The sequence below is a fragment of the Podarcis gaigeae genome (assembly GCF_964106915.1).
Source record: "Podarcis gaigeae genome assembly, chromosome: 10".
NCBI classification, from domain to species: Eukaryota; Metazoa; Chordata; class Lepidosauria; order Squamata; family Lacertidae; genus Podarcis; species Podarcis gaigeae.
The window spans coordinates 49331309-49349164 of NC_139686.1; the positions used below are offsets into that span (position 1 = coordinate 49331309).

Genomic DNA, 17856 nt, shown 5'->3' on the forward strand with positions numbered 1-17856 from the left:
TGATTCTGACTGGGTATTGTCATTCAGGTGGCATTTGTTAGTCTCTCTGCTTGTGTATATATTGCAGTTAGAGAAAATGTGACATGAAAATTGGTTCAGACAGTGCAATCGTATGCTTCATTATTCCTAAGTAAGACCCACAGTATTCAGTGGGGTTTGCTGCCTGGAAAATATGGATAAGATTGCATGCTAAATCAAATAGGGCAGAGGAGTTGAATGAATGCTCAATGCAATGTTGGAATCCACTGAATGTACAGTACCATAGAATTTTAACACTCTGGCTTTTATTTATCTAGGTTGCTACAATCTACAAAGATTCAAGTATAGGAAATCAAATAAATATTATGATTGTAAAATTAATTGTAGTTCACAATGAACAGGTAAGAAAATGCATTCATTTCACGATTCAGAGTAACTTGCTGCAATTTTCAGTTTTAACGCGTACTTTCAGAAGTTAATGCTTTTATTGAAGTATTGAAATGAAATGCTTGAGATGAGATTTGCTAGCTGCTCTGCCAAGTATTTTGTACATACACTGCAGGCAGACAGGCTGGTGCAAATGTTTAGAATTGGGATCTAGCTATTAATACTGATTAACATGGCCAGGTTTATTATTTATCGGGGGGGGGGGAGGCTATTGGCTTGTTGCTTTTATTTTATATATTTTGTGGTTTTATATTTTGATTTTATTCTGTGAACCGCCCTGAGACCTCCGGGCATAGGGTGGCATATTATTATTATTAATAATAATAATAAGATAATATTTTAATACTAACCAGGCTCAGCCTTGACTCTGCCAACTAGTCTTTCTGGTCATCAACTTGCTCAAAATTCATACAGATATGTACCATTGAGATATATTTTCCAGAGCTGGTCTTGCGTTATAATATAACTGCAATGGATTTAAACTTCCCATCCTTGTTTTGTCTCGGCAACTTATGTACAGGAAGGACCAGCTATCAGTTTTAACGCAGCTACCACTCTTCGTAACTTCTGTTTATGGCAGCAAACACAAAACATTATGGATGATGCTCATCCTTCCCACCACGATACTGCAGTTCTTATCACTAGGTACAGTATCTGAGAAAACTCATTTTTCATTACTATCCCTGTTCCATAACATTACTGCATAGAAATACCATTGGGCCCTCTTAAGCTTTGTGTGAACAATCAGGATTAAGAAGAGGAGGAGGAGGAATTTGCAAATAAGAGGGAAGGGATATTGACAAGGAATGCATAAACCCCTGATCTGCTTCCGGTCTTAGTCTAGTTGAGGATTGGCTGATATTACACCTGTATACATGTGGGGCATGTTCTTTTGGAATTTAGTGCCATTGATCTTAATAAAAAATATGTATGCTTAGGGTCACAGCTAGGCCCCTTGATCCCAAGGTGCTGCTTTACTGCAAGTACATCTTTGAGAACTAGTCAAATGGGGCACTTGCCCATTAAAACCATTGAAATTTTAATGAAAGACTTCCATTTGGGAGGGGGTTTCAGAAAATATGTATAGGTATCTGGAATATGTTTTCCCTGTTGTTTTTAAGACTGAAATTTTCATAGAAAACCTTTGTTTCTTTAAGGGAAGATATCTGCAGAGCTAGAGAAAAATGTGACACCTTAGGTAAGTTAAAGCAAAAAGATGACCATGCCATTTTTCTGCAAATAAAAAAAATTGTTTTAAATTGTAAATGAGTATTTAATGTAATTTATTTTGTTTTGTAAACTTTTTGAACATATTTTTAACCTTTTTAAGCATATGGTTACATGATGATAAATATTTGGATCACAGTCCTAGGCCTGCATTTGTCTGTGAAGACAACACTGCTGCTATATAACCTGTTTCGCATTCAGATAACAAATTCAATTTTATAGGTTTAGCTGAACTGGGTACAATGTGTGACCCACTGCGTAGCTGTTCCATCAGCGAGGAAAATGGATTAAGTGCTGCATTCACAATAGCACATGAACTTGGACATGTGTAAGTCTTGCCTTTTCTACCAAGTAAATCTTGCATTTGCCTTACATAGGGGACACAGTATTTTTATTTTTATTTTGCAGGGAAGCCTCTGCATGATTGGCTGAAAAAGCATGAGCTTGCAAGGAAGTGCTGTATTTACATACTAATACTTAGCATTCATATAGCAGTTTAGACTCTAAAGTTGGGAGTGTTCATAGTGATTCATATACAGTACGTTATCTTACCGATTCCCAGCAAGAACATCGTAAGATACCTCAGTGCCGTTACAAGTGGCGTTGCTGAGAATAGCTTGAATCTTGGCCTTCTGGTGTAAATTAGTATCATATCTTGGCCACTGTGCTACTCCAGGTTATCATCAAAACCTGGCATATTTTGAAATGAATTTAAGTAGTAGATGGCAGTAGGGCAGCAGTGCTCATCTGACCATTGGTTGCATTGCTGCTGCTTACCAGGAAGTAGGGTGGGAGGGGCAAGGCTAGTGAGATGTAAATGCACTGGTGGGAGCAGCAGAGTGGCTCCGCCAGTGTGTTTGTACTATGCCAATGTTACCATTGCCTCCTCCCCACTTTTACCTCCTGATAAGCAGCAGCAACGTGACTGGCCAGAGGTCAGGTGAGCTCTGCTGCCCCACCATGCTAGGAATCTGCCAGAATATGATTGTGTTGAGACTCGCCTGTGTCTTTTCACTTTCTGCCCCCAAATATGCACAGCTCTTACTCTTCAATATCTTCATTCCCAGTTTCTAAAAACATTGCTGAGATTCAAATTATATATTTCCATAGGTGAGTTGTTGGAAAGGCAAATAACCCCTAAAACACCATTATATTATTCAAGTGCTGTCATAATCAATGAGGCGATGCATCGGTTTAATGTTTGCTCGTATCGTTATTGAAAAGTAAAAGGCTCTTTCTGAATTTGTTTTGTATTTGTATTAGGTTTAATGTTCCCCATGATGATAGCTTTAAATGTAAAGAAGTTGGGATTAAACATCAATATCATGTAATGGCCCCGACTTTAAATTACCATTCAAACCCATGGACTTGGTCAAAATGCAGTGAGAAGTACATTACTGAATTTCTTGAGTAAGTATGGTTCCAGTCCAGCCACCTTCTGCATATGTTTATCACATGGACGTTGTAGTGGTGGGCATTTGTGTGATTTCTCTGTCATACAGAATTTCAACCTTTAACTTTATTAAAATAGGTGTTAAATGAGGGGCAGGGGGAGAAAGAGAAAAGCTTCAAATAAATTAACATTTTGGGGTTTCCTTACAAAAGGTAAAAACAATTCATCATAGTTTAGAACACAACTATATTACATTTGAACATGTGCTTATTTTGTGTCAGAAAATAGGTTATGCATCAATTCACAAACCCAGAGTTGATTTCTTGTAATAGCACTGCATTAAGTTGAATTCTTTAATAGCAGTGCGTCATAGCAAATCAACCCCAGTCCTAAAATTTATTTACAAAGTGTAATGGTTATATGGGGTTGCTCGTGCGTAAGTTGCTGCCACTCCTGGCTAGGTTGCCTGGTTAAACCTGTTCCTGGCTGGACAGCCCTTCACTTCGTGGCTGTTTCAGTCGCTAGCAGAATCCGTCAGTGGGCGTTTCTTGAACTTCTTCCAGCAAAGAAGTTCTTTGACACCAAGTCTACGCCTACTTTCCCTGTGCGGAAGTCTTCTGCGCAGGGTGGGTGTGGGTAGCGGAGGACCCGTGCTCTCCCCGCTGGTCTCCGGCGAGGAGTCCTGGAGCCCCCTTGCCGATTCCCCCATCTGCCCCCCTTTATCCCTGGTGTTACGCTGATTTCCTTCCCCAGCCGATGAGCTCCCTCTCTCCCTGCTGGGCCCTTCTCCGGCATTGCTTGGGAGCCTTGCCTCCACCTCTGGCTCCGATGTCAGTTCCCGGACACAAAGTATGTTTGAGTCAAAAGCAATGGGTCGTTTAAGAGAAGTTCTGTTTGTTTATTATAGCACTGGTTATGGGGAATGCCTTCTTGACAAACCAAATGGAAGAATCTATGACTTTCAATCTCAGTTGCCTGGTTCCCTCTATGATGTGAACAAGCAGTGTGAGCTTATGTTTGGACCTGGGTCACAAGTATGTCCTTACATGGTAAGTTACGTAATGCAAAACACAATTTATAATACTTGCATAACACTTCAAAACTTGGCTGAAATTATCTTGAAATCCTGAGAAGATGGTTGAAAATGTTTTTGGCACCCCCCTTTAATTTGTAATTCCTTGTTTCCTTTGCTATCCTTGAAAACACATGTATCCTGCATTTTAGTGCCATACCACAAGATTTCTATTAGCTTTTAATTGTTTCTTTTGTTAGTGACCCAGGTAATGGAGGAGCTAGAAATAAATATTTAACAACATTTAATGAATACTTTTAATGGAAACAAAATACATCAACTCTGTTAACTCAGTAATCGGTAATAAAGGAAGATTAGCAGGAAGATAAAAGAATGATAAAATAAATAAAATGATAAAGTAGCATCTTTAAAAAATGTTGCCAAGGTAGAGGTGTTCATTCCTCTGCAAAGGACAATATTCAGAAGAAGTAAGATATTGCTTGAAATGCAGTATCGAAATAGAGTTTGATAGTAAAGGGGCAGCAAATTCACAAAAGCTAATCTAAAAGTAACCAAAATTCATTTTATGAATACTTCTTAATCACACTGAGCTAAGAAAGAGACGTATTATCAGATACATAGATTTGTCCCTTCCTTCCTCTTCCCCCTCCTTTGATTCCAAAATGGAATTTAAAGTTTACCTAGTGTAGTTCTTTGGATCTTAGCTCAAGACCAAAAGTTTATAATGTAAACTTTATTAATAACAGACCAGTCCTACCACATTGGGGGACTGAGTGGTTACTGTCATATCCAAAATAATAATAAAAAATGGACTCACTTTGCCTGACAGAATGTGGAAGAAGCATATTTCATTCCCTGCTTCTTCTGTTGAAACTCCTGTTGGTCCCACTGGGGAGGGGAAATAAGTATCCAAATCCCAAAGTGGAGTATTTCATTATTTGAGGGTATGTTAGAAATGGGAGGGCTTTGGATTAAATCCATTTACCCTCAGAACATCCCTGATATGCCCATTCTCCCTCCAACCACCATTGGAGCAGAGACAGCTGTTGTGGTTTCTGCAGCTGCAACAAACAGGTGAACCACCTGCTTTGGCCATGGAGAGGAAGATCCCCCAAACTCCTATTCACTTTAGGATAGCCATAGGATTGTACCTTTAGTGGGCTGAGTATCTTATAACATGACCATTTAGAGATTTCTTAGCCTCACTCACCACAAGATTGTATTTGGCATGCAGATATCTAAGTACAAAATACATGTGGATCATGTTCAAGATAAATGGTCCAGGTTTTAAACAGGGCTTTTCACTTTAAAATGTAAACAGAACCACAATCTTTTCTTGGTTGCTCCTTCAAAGAATTTGAAGACACATTTAAGAATGTATGCACGCTTCAAATTCAATATATTTGAATATTGGTGTTCGAACTCAGGACACATGGGTGGTATCTAATGATATAGTTTTGCTAGTGCAAGGACTTCTGGCTGTGGCATGGTTCTGGCTCCAGTCCCTTCTCTCCCACAACTGTTCTGAGAGTTCTCACAACCCTCCAGAGCAAATTTTGGGGACAGTGCCTTATGCTAAGGGATCTACTTTGGGATCTACCAAATATCTACCACCCAATATTCTGTAAAACATCCTTCTCCTTAGGTTACATTCTTCCAGACCCCCTTGGGGTTGTTCCCAGTTGACAACTAGGTCTGGCCTGTAGCTTAAAACCAAAACATAGTTTAAGTTGGGGATATTGCATCTATAGATTGATGAAAAATAAGTGTTACTCATGTAACAAAGTAAATCCTGTTTGTTTGGTAGAAACAATGCAAACGTTTGTGGTGCACAAGTGCAGAAGGCATTCATAAGGGTTGCCGTACACAGCACATGCCTTTGGCCGATGGAACAGAATGTGGCCATGGAATGGTAAGATTTCTTTTCCACGTCTACCATTTCCCTTTCCTTAAATTACTGGCTTTCTGTCCACATCTAGATCTATCCTTATCTTGAAATGTCTTCATTCCCTCCCTTATCTCTCTGCTGTTACATCCATATATATATATATACCAATAATACTGAAAGAAATCAATCTTGATTTTTCATTAGTGGAGTGCATTGCTGGAGGTCTCCTCTGAATGAAAACTGTGATGTAGAAGGCAATTCTGAATTAACAATTCAGAACGTATCTATGCTTCCACTGGAGGGAAACAGTATCTTATTTCCTGCTGTAATCCATTTTTCCACTAGAAGGCAGCCATTAAACCCATCAGCAGTTTAGATGTAGTGCAAAGCAATCTGGCCTAGTGTTTCCCTGTACCCAGTCCAGACAATGGTAGAGACATGTGACATAAGAGTCCTTACACTGGGTAATCAGACCAAAGACCTATTTCGTCCAGCATCTTCTTTCTCACAGTGGTGCCAATGGGAAGCCCACAATAGCCCTCTCATTCTGTTGTTGTCCCAGTGAATGAATGTCTCTGAACACCAGTAGCCTTTGGTATGTGGAGGCATCAACTAGATTTCAGAGACATCCTATTCCTATAGCATCCTGAAGGTAGTCTACAGCCCTCACGAGTGGCAGTCGTTAGCAGCGTTATATTCCAGGGACAAGTACAGTGGTACCTCAGGTTACATACGCTTCAGGTTACATACGCTTCAGGTTACACACTCCACTAACCCAGAAATAGTGCTTCAGGTTAAGAAGTTTGCTTCAGGATAAGAACAGAAATCGGGCTCCAGCGGCGTGACGGCAGCAGGAGGCCCCATTAGCTAAAGTGGTGCTTCAGGTTAAGAACAGTTTCAGGTTAAGAACGGACCTCCGGAACGAATTAAGTACTTAACCCTAGGTACCACTGTACAGGGGCTAATCTCCAGCTGATCTCCTCAGCAACAAAAATGGTTGGAGTGACTGTGGAAATATTTTCTCTAAGCTCAGGCTGTCCCTATATCTTGCTGTGTTCTGAGGTGCATGGCTAGAATAGAGGGATGGTTTCTCTAAGGAGTTGCGGCAGTTGGCAGAGTGGGAAGCAATTGCTGTGATAAAGCCACTGACCTAATCGCCGGGGGGGGGGGGGGGAAATCCCATTGCCCTTTCCTTGTATTCAGAACAGACAGTGGCTGATTTATGACTGGAATTTACTGTGGGAAGTACATAGTTGTTCTCACAGTAGTTAACATTTCATAAAGTATTTTCCTGTGAAATACACTAAACAAACCTAAAATCGGGGTACTTGCTTCAGTAATGCCCTGTAGCAAAAGGCATTATTATCACAGCTTTAATTATCAGTGGAGATGACTCTTCTTACCCTTTAATTTGGACTCTTATCTTTGCATTTGTTCTCATGGATTACAAGTCTTGCGTGCATTGCTTGATATATAAATAATAAAATAAGTATATCTGAAGCACAAGCACTGCTAGGTTGAAGAAAAACTGTATGACATGAACATCTGGGATGGGTCTGGTGTGTAATTTTTCTACTGTGACTTCATCTTGTTTCTTCTGTAGAGATGCTACACAGCATAAAAAATTGATACATCTTTATCGAATAAGCTATTACCGGTAAATCCCAGATGTTAACATGGGCTTATTCCAGTTCTATGGAAGTGGCCATATTAGTACAACATTTCTAGGTTTAACTTCAAACATTCCAGAATCGTCTTTCCAGGCAAATATAAAACTAACCCCACTTTTATTTCATGTGCTACACAGTTCGCTCTCAGGTATCATGCCATATTATCCTGTCTACTCTCTTAAGATCAGAAGGTGAGGCCCCTCTCTGTGTCCTGTTGGTTTCTACAGCCACAGCAGGTGCTCTAACTTTCTAATGGTTTGACTTTACCCCCAATGGCACACTCTTGCATTGTCTCTCAAGACAACTTGAAGCCAACAACCAAAAGTTGAAACAAGTTGGGGTAAGGGGGGAATATTCTCAGTGGATGCAGCTAGACTATCAGTTGGGGCCATACTAGCTGTAGACCAGCTACAGCTGGAGGTCACCATGTTGGCACCCCTAATTAAAGGTACCTTATTTGCCCCCTGCCTGGACTGGCATGGTTGCATAAGGCCTCCATCGTCTACTCACATGCTATGGGTAGATTGTGTGGCTGCACACCATACTGAAAATAAACCCCTTAATTTGGAATGAAAGCAGGAAATCTATCCTCTCTGAGTGGAAAATGAAAAAGTTTCTACAAGTGCTATGAAAACAGCTGGTTTTCTTATTGACCCATGTTTCATAGGAACAAATCCATTGTGCATAAACACTAGTTTTACACACAAACTCCTTTAGTCTGTTGCATATTGGAGGCCCATCTTATTGCACATGTTTTAGGTTTGCTTTCTATTCTGATCAGCATAAATTGGGGTTCATGCTTATTTCTTTGCACAGTGTATGTGTAAAAATGTCAGCTGCCAGATTTTCTGATGTTCTGAATGAAAGATACTAGGAGCGGATTGCTTTTGAATTGCTAGACATCTCATTTAAATGCATAAAAGAAAGCTTAGATGCTGAACTTTCCAGATTCCTGAATTGTTAATAGTATTTTGAAAGTAAAGTTTGTTAAATAGTGTTTAAATGACACAGTAATTTTCTAACACCAATTTAATTTTCTTTTATATCAATTCCTGTTCTCCCATTTCATTATCAGAGTCTGTGCACACTGAATTAGTTTTTTTTCTAATTTTGATGATTTTGTTATGTTTGTTAATTGAACAGCATTGCCGGCATGGGATTTGTGTAAGCAAAGAAAAGGAAAAGCTCCCTGTAGATGGAGAATGGGGATCCTGGGGACCCTACAGTTCATGTACCAGGACATGTGGAGGTGGCATCAAAAGCGCAACCAGACTGTGTAATCGGCCAGAGTATGTGTTTTGTTCTTCATTTTAAATATATGTCCATTGAGACTTTGTTTACTCTGCTTAGTCCTCTGAAAGCAATAATAAATTAATAGCAGGTTTCCATAGCATATCCGATAATGACATACTGTTTAGCCTTTCCATTATCACTTACTTGAAACCACCTACTTTACCTGGAAGGAATTGCTACTTGCCACATGTGAACAGGTGAGTGGTGGACCGCAAAGCTTGTTTTCAACCCCTTAGGCCACACAACAGATGCTATTAATCTGGAACCCAATTTTATTGTTCTGTTTAGTTAGATGCAGGCAGGAATGGATGTTTGCCTCTGAGTTCTTAAAAACACATGACTATACTTTGGTAAAAGGTAAAGGTGACTGTGGGATGAGGCACTCATCTTAGTTTAGGCCAAGGGAGCCGGCATTTGTTCGCAGACAGCTTTTCAGGTCATGTGGCCAGCATAACTAAGCCGCTTCTGGCACAACGGGACACCGTGACGAGTGCCAGAGCGTATGAAAACGCTGTTTACCTTCCCACCGCAGCGGTACCTGTTTATCTACTCGCACTGGTATGCTTTCGAACTGCTATACTTTGAATCGTCTATCAAGAGTAGCATGCCTGTTCGAGCTCTTAAAGACACATTACAATACTTGGATCATAATTTCAATGTGTCTTTTGAAATTTAAAGGCAGAAATTATGAATAGTGCATTACTCAAAACCAAATGAAACATAAGCTATCTTTATTGTATATATTATAATAGTTGGTTTGTTTAATCCTGGCATTTTGGCAGTGGATAGTAAAGCCTAAGAATAATGTGGTGGGGTTTGTAAAAATGCATGCTTATGCAATGATGACATTTTATATTTAATTCCCATTCACTTTGCAATTGTATTCCTACCATGATGCACATTACAGCTGTTAAGTTGTGTTAAATATTCTTGCTTGCAATGTGTTTTATTACCTATTGAAAGCTGCTCTGGAAATTTTTAATTGAAAGGCTGTGTGTGTGTGTGTGTGTGTGTGTATGTATGTATGTATATATATATATATATATTTGCTTTCGTAGATTTTCACGGGTACAGGAATGCAGGTTTTGGTGTCCTCGGGTGTCTTCCCGTGTAAAAGTTGGGGTGTCTAGGCGACGTTTCGACGAGGTCTCACTCGTCATCTTCAGGCTGGTGCTTTCGGCTTCTTGTTACTGGAACAGAGCGGGATCTCAATGTTTGAGTTCCTATAAATACTGTAGAGGGGGTGTGGTGTCTAGCCTCCAATGTTCTGGGCAGAGAGGAAGTTCCCAGGCTAGTGTGCCTTTTCTTCTTTTGTTCCTTAATTACTTGAGAGATACCTTGAGTGATTTCTTGAGTGATATCCTGAGTACCACTTAGGTGGGTCATTAGGTGTGGATTAGTTGCTAAAGTCTTTGTGTCTTGACCTCTTGAACTTTGTGAAGAGTTTTCCTGAGAAGATGGCTGTATTGCACTTAGTTGTGCTTTGGCTTGGCTTCGTGTATAGGGGCGAGCTGTGGTTTTGTGGCTTGTGTCAGCCAGATCTGTGTAGGGATTGCAGGGGGGTGCAGCATCCGGAGGTGCCACCATGGATTGGCTACTGGATGGTGTCAGTAATTCATCTGTGGAGAGGGTCTGGGTTTGGGTCTGGTGTGGTTGATTGGTGTTGGCGTTCTGTGTGCCTCTGGATCTGGTGTCAGTTTTTGTGGGGAGGGCTAATTTCCAGATGTCTGGCAAGCGGGATGTGTCGTCACGCTTGTTCATGTTGTGAGGGTGTTTCTCTATCTCGATGGCTTCCATGATTATTCTCTTGTGGTGATGTTCCGTGTTAAAGAGCAATTTGGAATCTGCAAAATTAATTTCGTGTCCTGTTTCTTTCATGTGTTGGAAAAGAGAGGAAGTTTTTTCTTCTTTTTTGACGGCATTCTTGTGTTCTGCGATACGTGCATTTATTCGTCTGTTTGTTTGTCCAATGTACGTGGCTGGGCAGACTTTGCAGGGTATTTCATAGATCCCTTGGTTTTCCAACTGGATTTTATCCTTGGGGTTTCTGAGGATATTGGCTATTTTTTTGGTTGGTGCAAAAGGCTGTTTTGATATTGTGTTTATGGAGGATTTTGCTAATTTTATCTGTAGTGCCCTTGATATAAGGAAGGAGGGCCATGCCATTGTTTTCTTCTGTGTCTTGGTTTTTGGGGGGTGTTTCCTTTTGGATTAGCTTCGTAATCCTGTTTTGCTGGTATCCATTGGCAATTAACACATTTGAGAGATTCTGTAACTCAGTTGTCAAGTGGTCTTTGTCAGCCAGGCGTTTGGTTCTGGAGATGAGAGTCTTGGCTACGGAGTTTATTTGTGCAGGGTGGTGGTGTGATTGTGCATGTAAGTAGCGGTTGGTGTGTGTTTTTTTCTGGTAGATAGTGTGTCCTAGGGAGCCATCAGGTTTTTTGTAGATTAGGACGTCAAGGAAGGGAAGTTGGTTGTTGGCTTCTATTTCCATAGTGAATTGTATTTTGGGGTGTAAGTTGTTGAGATGTGTGAGGAAGCTATCCAGTTTTTCCTTCCCGTGTGGCCAAATTACAAAGGTGTCGTCAACATATCTGAGCCAAAGTTTGGGTTTGTGTTCTGACATGTCTAAAGCATTGGTTTCAAAGTGTTCCATGTACAGGTTTGCGATGACCGGTGAGAGGGGTGATCCCATAGGTGCTCCTTCTATCTGTTTGTATCTTTGTCCATTGTGGATGAAGTACGTGTTGGTTAGGCAGTGGTTGGTCAGGTCCAAGATGTATTCGGGGGGATTGTATTTGTTTTGAATAGCTGTCAAGGCTTCATTAATGGGCACTTGTGTGAAGAGAGATACAACATCGAAGCTCACAAGTAGGTCATTAGGATGTAGGTTTTGCTTCTTTATTGTTTCTATGAACTGGAAGGAGTTTGGTACGTGTGAAGAGATGGATTCTGCATAGGGCTGAAGTTGCTTGGCGAGAAATTTAGCGAGATTTTGTAGAGGTGAGCCTATGGAGCTGACTATTGGTCTGAGTGGTGTTCCTTCTTTGTGTATCTTGGGGAGGCCGTAGAGTTTGGGGCATCTGGATGATTTTTCTCTGGGGATGCTTTAGACATGTCAGAACACAAACCCAAACTTTGGCTCAGATATGTTGACGACACCTTTGTAATTTGGCCACACGGGAAGGAAAAACTGGATAGCTTCCTCACACATCTCAACAACTTACACCCCAAAATACAATTCACTATGGAAATAGAAGCCAACAACCAACTTCCCTTCCTTGACGTCCTAATCTACAAAAAACCTGATGGCTCCCTAGGACACACTATCTACCAGAAAAAAACACACACCAACCGCTACTTACATGCACAATCACACCACCACCCTGCACAAATAAACTCCGTAGCCAAGACTCTCATCTCCAGAACCAAACGCCTGGCTGACAAAGACCACTTGACAACTGAGTTACAGAATCTCTCAAATGTGTTAATTGCCAATGGATACCAGCAAAACAGGATTACGAAGCTAATCCAAAAGGAAACACCCCCCAAAAACCAAGACACAGAAGAAAACAATGGCATGGCCCTCCTTCCTTATATCAAGGGCACTACAGATAAAATTAGCAAAATCCTCCATAAACACAATATCAAAACAGCCTTTTGCACCAACCAAAAAAATAGCCAATATCCTCAGAAACCCCAAGGATAAAATCCAGTTGGAAAACCAAGGGATCTATGAAATACCCTGCAAAGTCTGCCCAGCCACGTACATTGGACAAACAAACAGACGAATAAATGCACGTATCGCAGAACACAAGAATGCCGTCAAAAAAGAAGAAAAAACTTCCTCTCTTTTCCAACACATGAAAGAAACAGGACACGAAATTAATTTTGCAGATTCCAAATTGCTCTTTAACACGGAACATCACCACAAGAGAATAATCATGGAAGCCATCGAGATAGAGAAACACCCTCACAACATGAACAAGCGTGACGACACATCCCGCTTGCCAGACATCTGGAAATTAGCCCTCCCCACAAAAACTGACACCAGATCCAGAGGCACACAGAACGCCAACACCAATCAACCACACCAGACCCAAACCCAGACCCTCTCCACAGATGAATTACTGACACCATCCAGTAGCCAATCCATGGTGGCACCCCCGGATGCTGCACCCCCCTGCAATCCCTACACAGATCTGGCTGACACAAGCCACAAAACCACAGCTCGCCCCTATACACGAAGCCAAGCCAAAGCACAACTAAGTGCAATACAGCCATCTTCTCAGGAAAACTCTTCACAAAGTTCAAGAGGTCAAGACACAAAGACTTTAGCAACTAATCCACACCTAATGACCCACCTAAGTGGTACTCAGGATATCACTCAAGAAATCACTCAAGGTATCTCTCAAGTAATTAAGGAACAAAAGAAGAAAAGGCACACTAGCCTGGGAACTTCCTCTCTGCCCAGAACATTGGAGGCTAGACACCACACCCCCTCTACAGTATTTATAGGAACTCAAACATTGAGATCCCGCTCTGTTCCAGTAACAAGAAGCCGAAAGCACCAGCCTGAAGATGACGAGTGAGACCTCGTCGAAACGTCGCCTAGACACCCCAACTTTTACACGGGAAGACACCCGAGGACACCAAAACCTGCAATATATATATATATATATATATATATATTCAAATAAATGAGAACCACAGCAGTGTAGTTTAGTTCTGAAAATATTGTTTATAGTGTTGTGACAGAAGTCTGTTAAAGCTATGCAATGGTGGCCATCACCTTAAGAACTTAAGAAGATCCTGCTGAGTCTGGCCAATGGCCCATCTAGTCCAGCATCCTGTTTTCACAGTGGCCAACCATACACCTGTAGGAAACCCACAAGGAGGACCTGAGCACAAGAGCAGTCTTCCTCCCTGTCATTTCAAGCAACTGGTATTCAGAAGCATCATTACCTCTGCAGGCAAAGCCTAGCCATTGATAGCCTTCTCCTTCATGAATTTGTCCAATCGTCTTTTAAAGCCATCCATGTTATTTAGATTAAATCAGTAAGATCTCTTTGGAAAGTTTGTTTTGAATATGACTGACTGACTCTGCTTAACATGCTTGCAATGCAATTTTCATTAGGCCAAAACATGGAGGACAATACTGTGTTGGCCGCAGGATGAAATTTCGATCCTGTAATACTGATTCATGTCCCAAAGGCAGAAAAGATTTTCGGGAGCAGCAGTGCTCCGAGTTTGATGGTAAACATTTCAACATCAACGGGCTAACATCTACCGTGCGTTGGCTTCCAAAATACACTGGCAGTAAGTAATGAGAAACTTCCTCTTTAAACTAAATATTCATTTGCGTAAAATTTCACATGTGACAAAAACATACTTGGCTTTTTTTGTCCCAACAGTTTCTACGAAGGATCGCTGTAAGCTTTTTTGCCGTGTTTCTGGCACAACATCCTACTATCAACTGAAGGACAGGGTTGTTGATGGTACTCCATGTGGAATGGACACTCATGATATATGTGTGCAAGGCTTATGCAGGGTAATTGAGTTCACTAAAACAACACAAATCTTTTTGGAAACTGTTTGAGAGCAGCAAGGAGTTTTGTGGTGCCTTAAAGTCCTAACGTATTTATTATGGCATAAGCTTTCATGAACTATAGCAGATGTCATATGTGTGCATTGTTGGGAGGTGGAGTTGTAAACAGCGAGAGGTCAGAGGGAAATGAAAGATAGAGAAGTACAAATAGTGCTAAAAATAGTGGCCATTAGAAAACAAACACCCAACCTAGTTGGAGTTGATAAAACTGACATCCTGAAATTGGTATTGTGAACTGTTGCCCACAAAATCAAGTTCATAGGGAGCTTCCAGATCACACACACAAACATACATGTACAGCAATGTCCATATGATGTTGTCATCATAAAAATGCCAGTCCACACACTTTTCATATTAAACCTGAATTTTCCCTGAGCATGGAAAATCTAATTAATAAACAAAAAACCATTTGCAGACAGAGGATGTGTGTGATGACACGTTGGTGGGTGTTTTTTATTGTCACACCCCCCGTTTCTGATTGTTCCTCCCCTGAGCACAACCTCTCCATTTGTTTCGAACATGCTCCTAGATACAATCCAGCACACCTATGCTTTTCATATTTTGTTGTTGTAACACACTTGAATTTGAAGTATGGTTTTGGTGTGCTCGTTTGTTTGGAAATCTTCTTTTATAGACTAGTAAAGCTAGTCCTTGTTGCAACACAGCACCAAATGCATTATTGATTATGAGAATTGTTAAATGAATTATTACTTGCAAGGTGTGAGGAATGAGAGGTTAAAATGAGCAATTTGAATTACCTGTAAATTGAATGCTGTTGCATGTACTTAAAAACATTTTGACATGTTTCCATAGCAAGCAGGCTGTGATCATGTGTTAAACTCTAAGGCAAGGCGAGATAAATGTGGCATCTGTGGTGGTGATGATTCTTCATGTAGAACTCTTGCAGGAACTTTCAATAGCGCTCATTATGGTATGTTTCTTGATATCCATCTATCTATTTACATATTTAATTGCATATGACACTGGCTTTCATATGCCAAACAGATTCTCAAGTTTGATTTTGTGTGTGTGCAGTCAGCTGTGTTTTTCTAGTAGCGCATTCAAACAATTCAAAATTAAAATAATAAATATTGGCATTAAATTATTTTTTCTACATTCCACAATGCTGTCCACTATGCCAGACATATTTTCCTTTCAAAAAAGGCTGTAATTTCAAACCCCTATATTATAATCTTTTTTATTTCTAACATCACTTACATCACTTTCATTTCATTCCCAAACCTAGCTACAGAAAGGAAACCTGTTGGAGTGTTATGAGCAAGTTTAGTATAGTGCCACATATTTTAATGGTTTAAATCAGTAGTTCGAAACTTTTTTCAGACTTGGGGCCCACCTTTAACCCAAACATGCATTACCAATGCTGTGTGTTTACTTGTGAGATACATAATTTTCTTTTTCTTATTTTGTCTTTGTTATTATGGTCTGTGATTAAGATAATTAATAAACAAAGCAATATTATATAGGGAATAAATTGTTTCTGTTGCTCCTTGGAAGTGATTATCTAGCGGTATTCTGTTATTCTGGCAGGGGACAAAAACAAACAAACCAAAAAGCTGCTTTAATTTCTCTTCAGGTTTATCACTTCTCTTGGGAAGTTTATTGTTTACAAGCATAATCTTTCATAGGATTAATTTAAGTTTAATTATATTCTAGGCTATAACATTGTAGTAAAAATTCCCAAAGGAGCAACAAACCTTGACATACATCAGCACAGCTATTCAGGGAAGCCAGAAGACGACAACTATCTTGGTAAGTGTTTCAGATAATCCATTACTGGCTTTATTCCCTATGAGAAATCCAACAGCCCTAAGACTCTCTTGAACACCTTTGCATAATATTACTATAAGCTGACTCAGTGGTATTTTACCATGTTCAGTGGTATTTATCAGATTAATTCTTACAATTAATTGAATCTTGGAATTTGTTTTAATGTTCCATATCGTAATTCCCTACCAATAATTAAATCATTACCAATGTGCAAGATGCATGTAAGTATGAAGGAAAGATGCACTAATGGTGATTGTTTCTGTTAATGTTGTTATAGCATTATCCAACACTCAGGGGCATTTTTTCCTGAATGGAAATTTTGTTGTGAGCTTGTCTAAAAAAGAAATCAGTATGTACGGAACTAATTTTGAGTACAGTGGGTCAAACAACACAGTGGAGCGAATAAACAGCACTGGCCAGCTGGAAGAGGAGATTCTTTTGCAGGTGAATCTTCAATATGTTAATTAATAGTATGCATTTGCATTTTTTATGCATCAGGAGTGACGAAAAATTCATTGAAAAACAGTTTTTAAAACATCTTTGTTTAGGTGTTGTGCGTAGGGAATTTATACAACCCCGACATTCGCTACTCATTCAATGTTCCTGTAGAAGAAGGCCAGGATCTGTTTATATGGGACCCCTATGGGCTTTGGCAGGACTGCAGCAAAATGTGTCAAGGTATTGTCGTTTCCTTGGTTGATGTGATTTTTAAGATATTTCAAAATTTCTTGTTGTTAACCTGCTATAAATTATATTTATTTCTCTTTCACCTTGCTGTGGTTTGATCATGGAAGTGTGTGCGAAACATAGTTTTGTGTAGGTCACAACTTGGTAGACCGTCTTCATAATTTTCCTAAGATTCACTATATAAAAGCAAGGAAATTCTGATTTTAAAAATTTTGGAACAATGGAAAAATAATTGGAAATGATGCTTCTACTAGATGGGGACAAGTAAAAGAGGGTGCCTTCACCCTTGTGTGGCTTCCTTTTATTACATATACAAGACAGCAACACAATCCCCCTGACAGCATGTAGACTGATATGGCTAAATTGACCCAACACCCCCCACCCCCTCATACACAAACAAAACACTTTGTGATTCACTGAATGCAACCAACTGTGCTCTGGGTTTCCCAGCGTCTCCACCACCAACCAAAACAAACAAACAGACAGACAGACAGACAGACAGACAAACAGACAAACAGACAAATAAAGAACCTCCAGACACAAAAGATTGAAATAACATTATCCCCCCTTCTTTCTCCCCCTCTCACTCACCAATTCTTTCCTCCCAACCTCACAATGCTTAACACAGCAATGTCTCACCCCAAATGTAACTGGCCTGTAGAAAAGATCTTATGAATTGAAAACAGAGATGTTGTATGTACCCTTGTTATCCATGAGAATCTTTCAATAAAAACAATTTTAAAAAATAAAAATAAATAAATGACATTTCTCGTTCAGTATACCAAGAAGCTTAGGGAAAAGCTCCCATCTTTATGAAATGTCCATGCAAGAAAATTTGCATTT

At 40.0% G+C, this 17856-nt stretch overlaps 1 protein-coding gene across 4 annotated transcripts in view; it reads left to right on the plus strand.

Moving 5' to 3' along the window:
- Positions 1–17856, plus strand: part of ADAMTS20 (ADAM metallopeptidase with thrombospondin type 1 motif 20) — an 80872-nt gene that overhangs the window by 23484 nt on the left and 39532 nt on the right. For 3 of the 4 annotated variants that reach the window (XM_083698886.1, XM_083698887.1, XM_083698888.1), the window contains exons 5-18: positions 297–380; positions 947–1071; positions 1584–1624; positions 1876–1981; positions 2917–3063; positions 3954–4095; positions 5887–5991; positions 8781–8926; positions 14068–14249; positions 14345–14481; positions 15352–15469; positions 16213–16308; positions 16604–16770; positions 16875–17004. In XM_083698886.1, coding sequence (XP_083555012.1) covers positions 297–380; positions 947–1071; positions 1584–1624; positions 1876–1981; positions 2917–3063; positions 3954–4095; positions 5887–5991; positions 8781–8926; positions 14068–14249; positions 14345–14481; positions 15352–15469; positions 16213–16308; positions 16604–16770; positions 16875–17004 — 1726 coding nt within the window. The remainder of the gene's footprint in view (positions 1–296; positions 381–946; positions 1072–1583; positions 1625–1875; positions 1982–2916; positions 3064–3953; positions 4096–5886; positions 5992–8780; positions 8927–14067; positions 14250–14344; positions 14482–15351; positions 15470–16212; positions 16309–16603; positions 16771–16874; positions 17005–17856) is intronic. The other variant, XM_083698889.1, reaches the window with a different exon arrangement.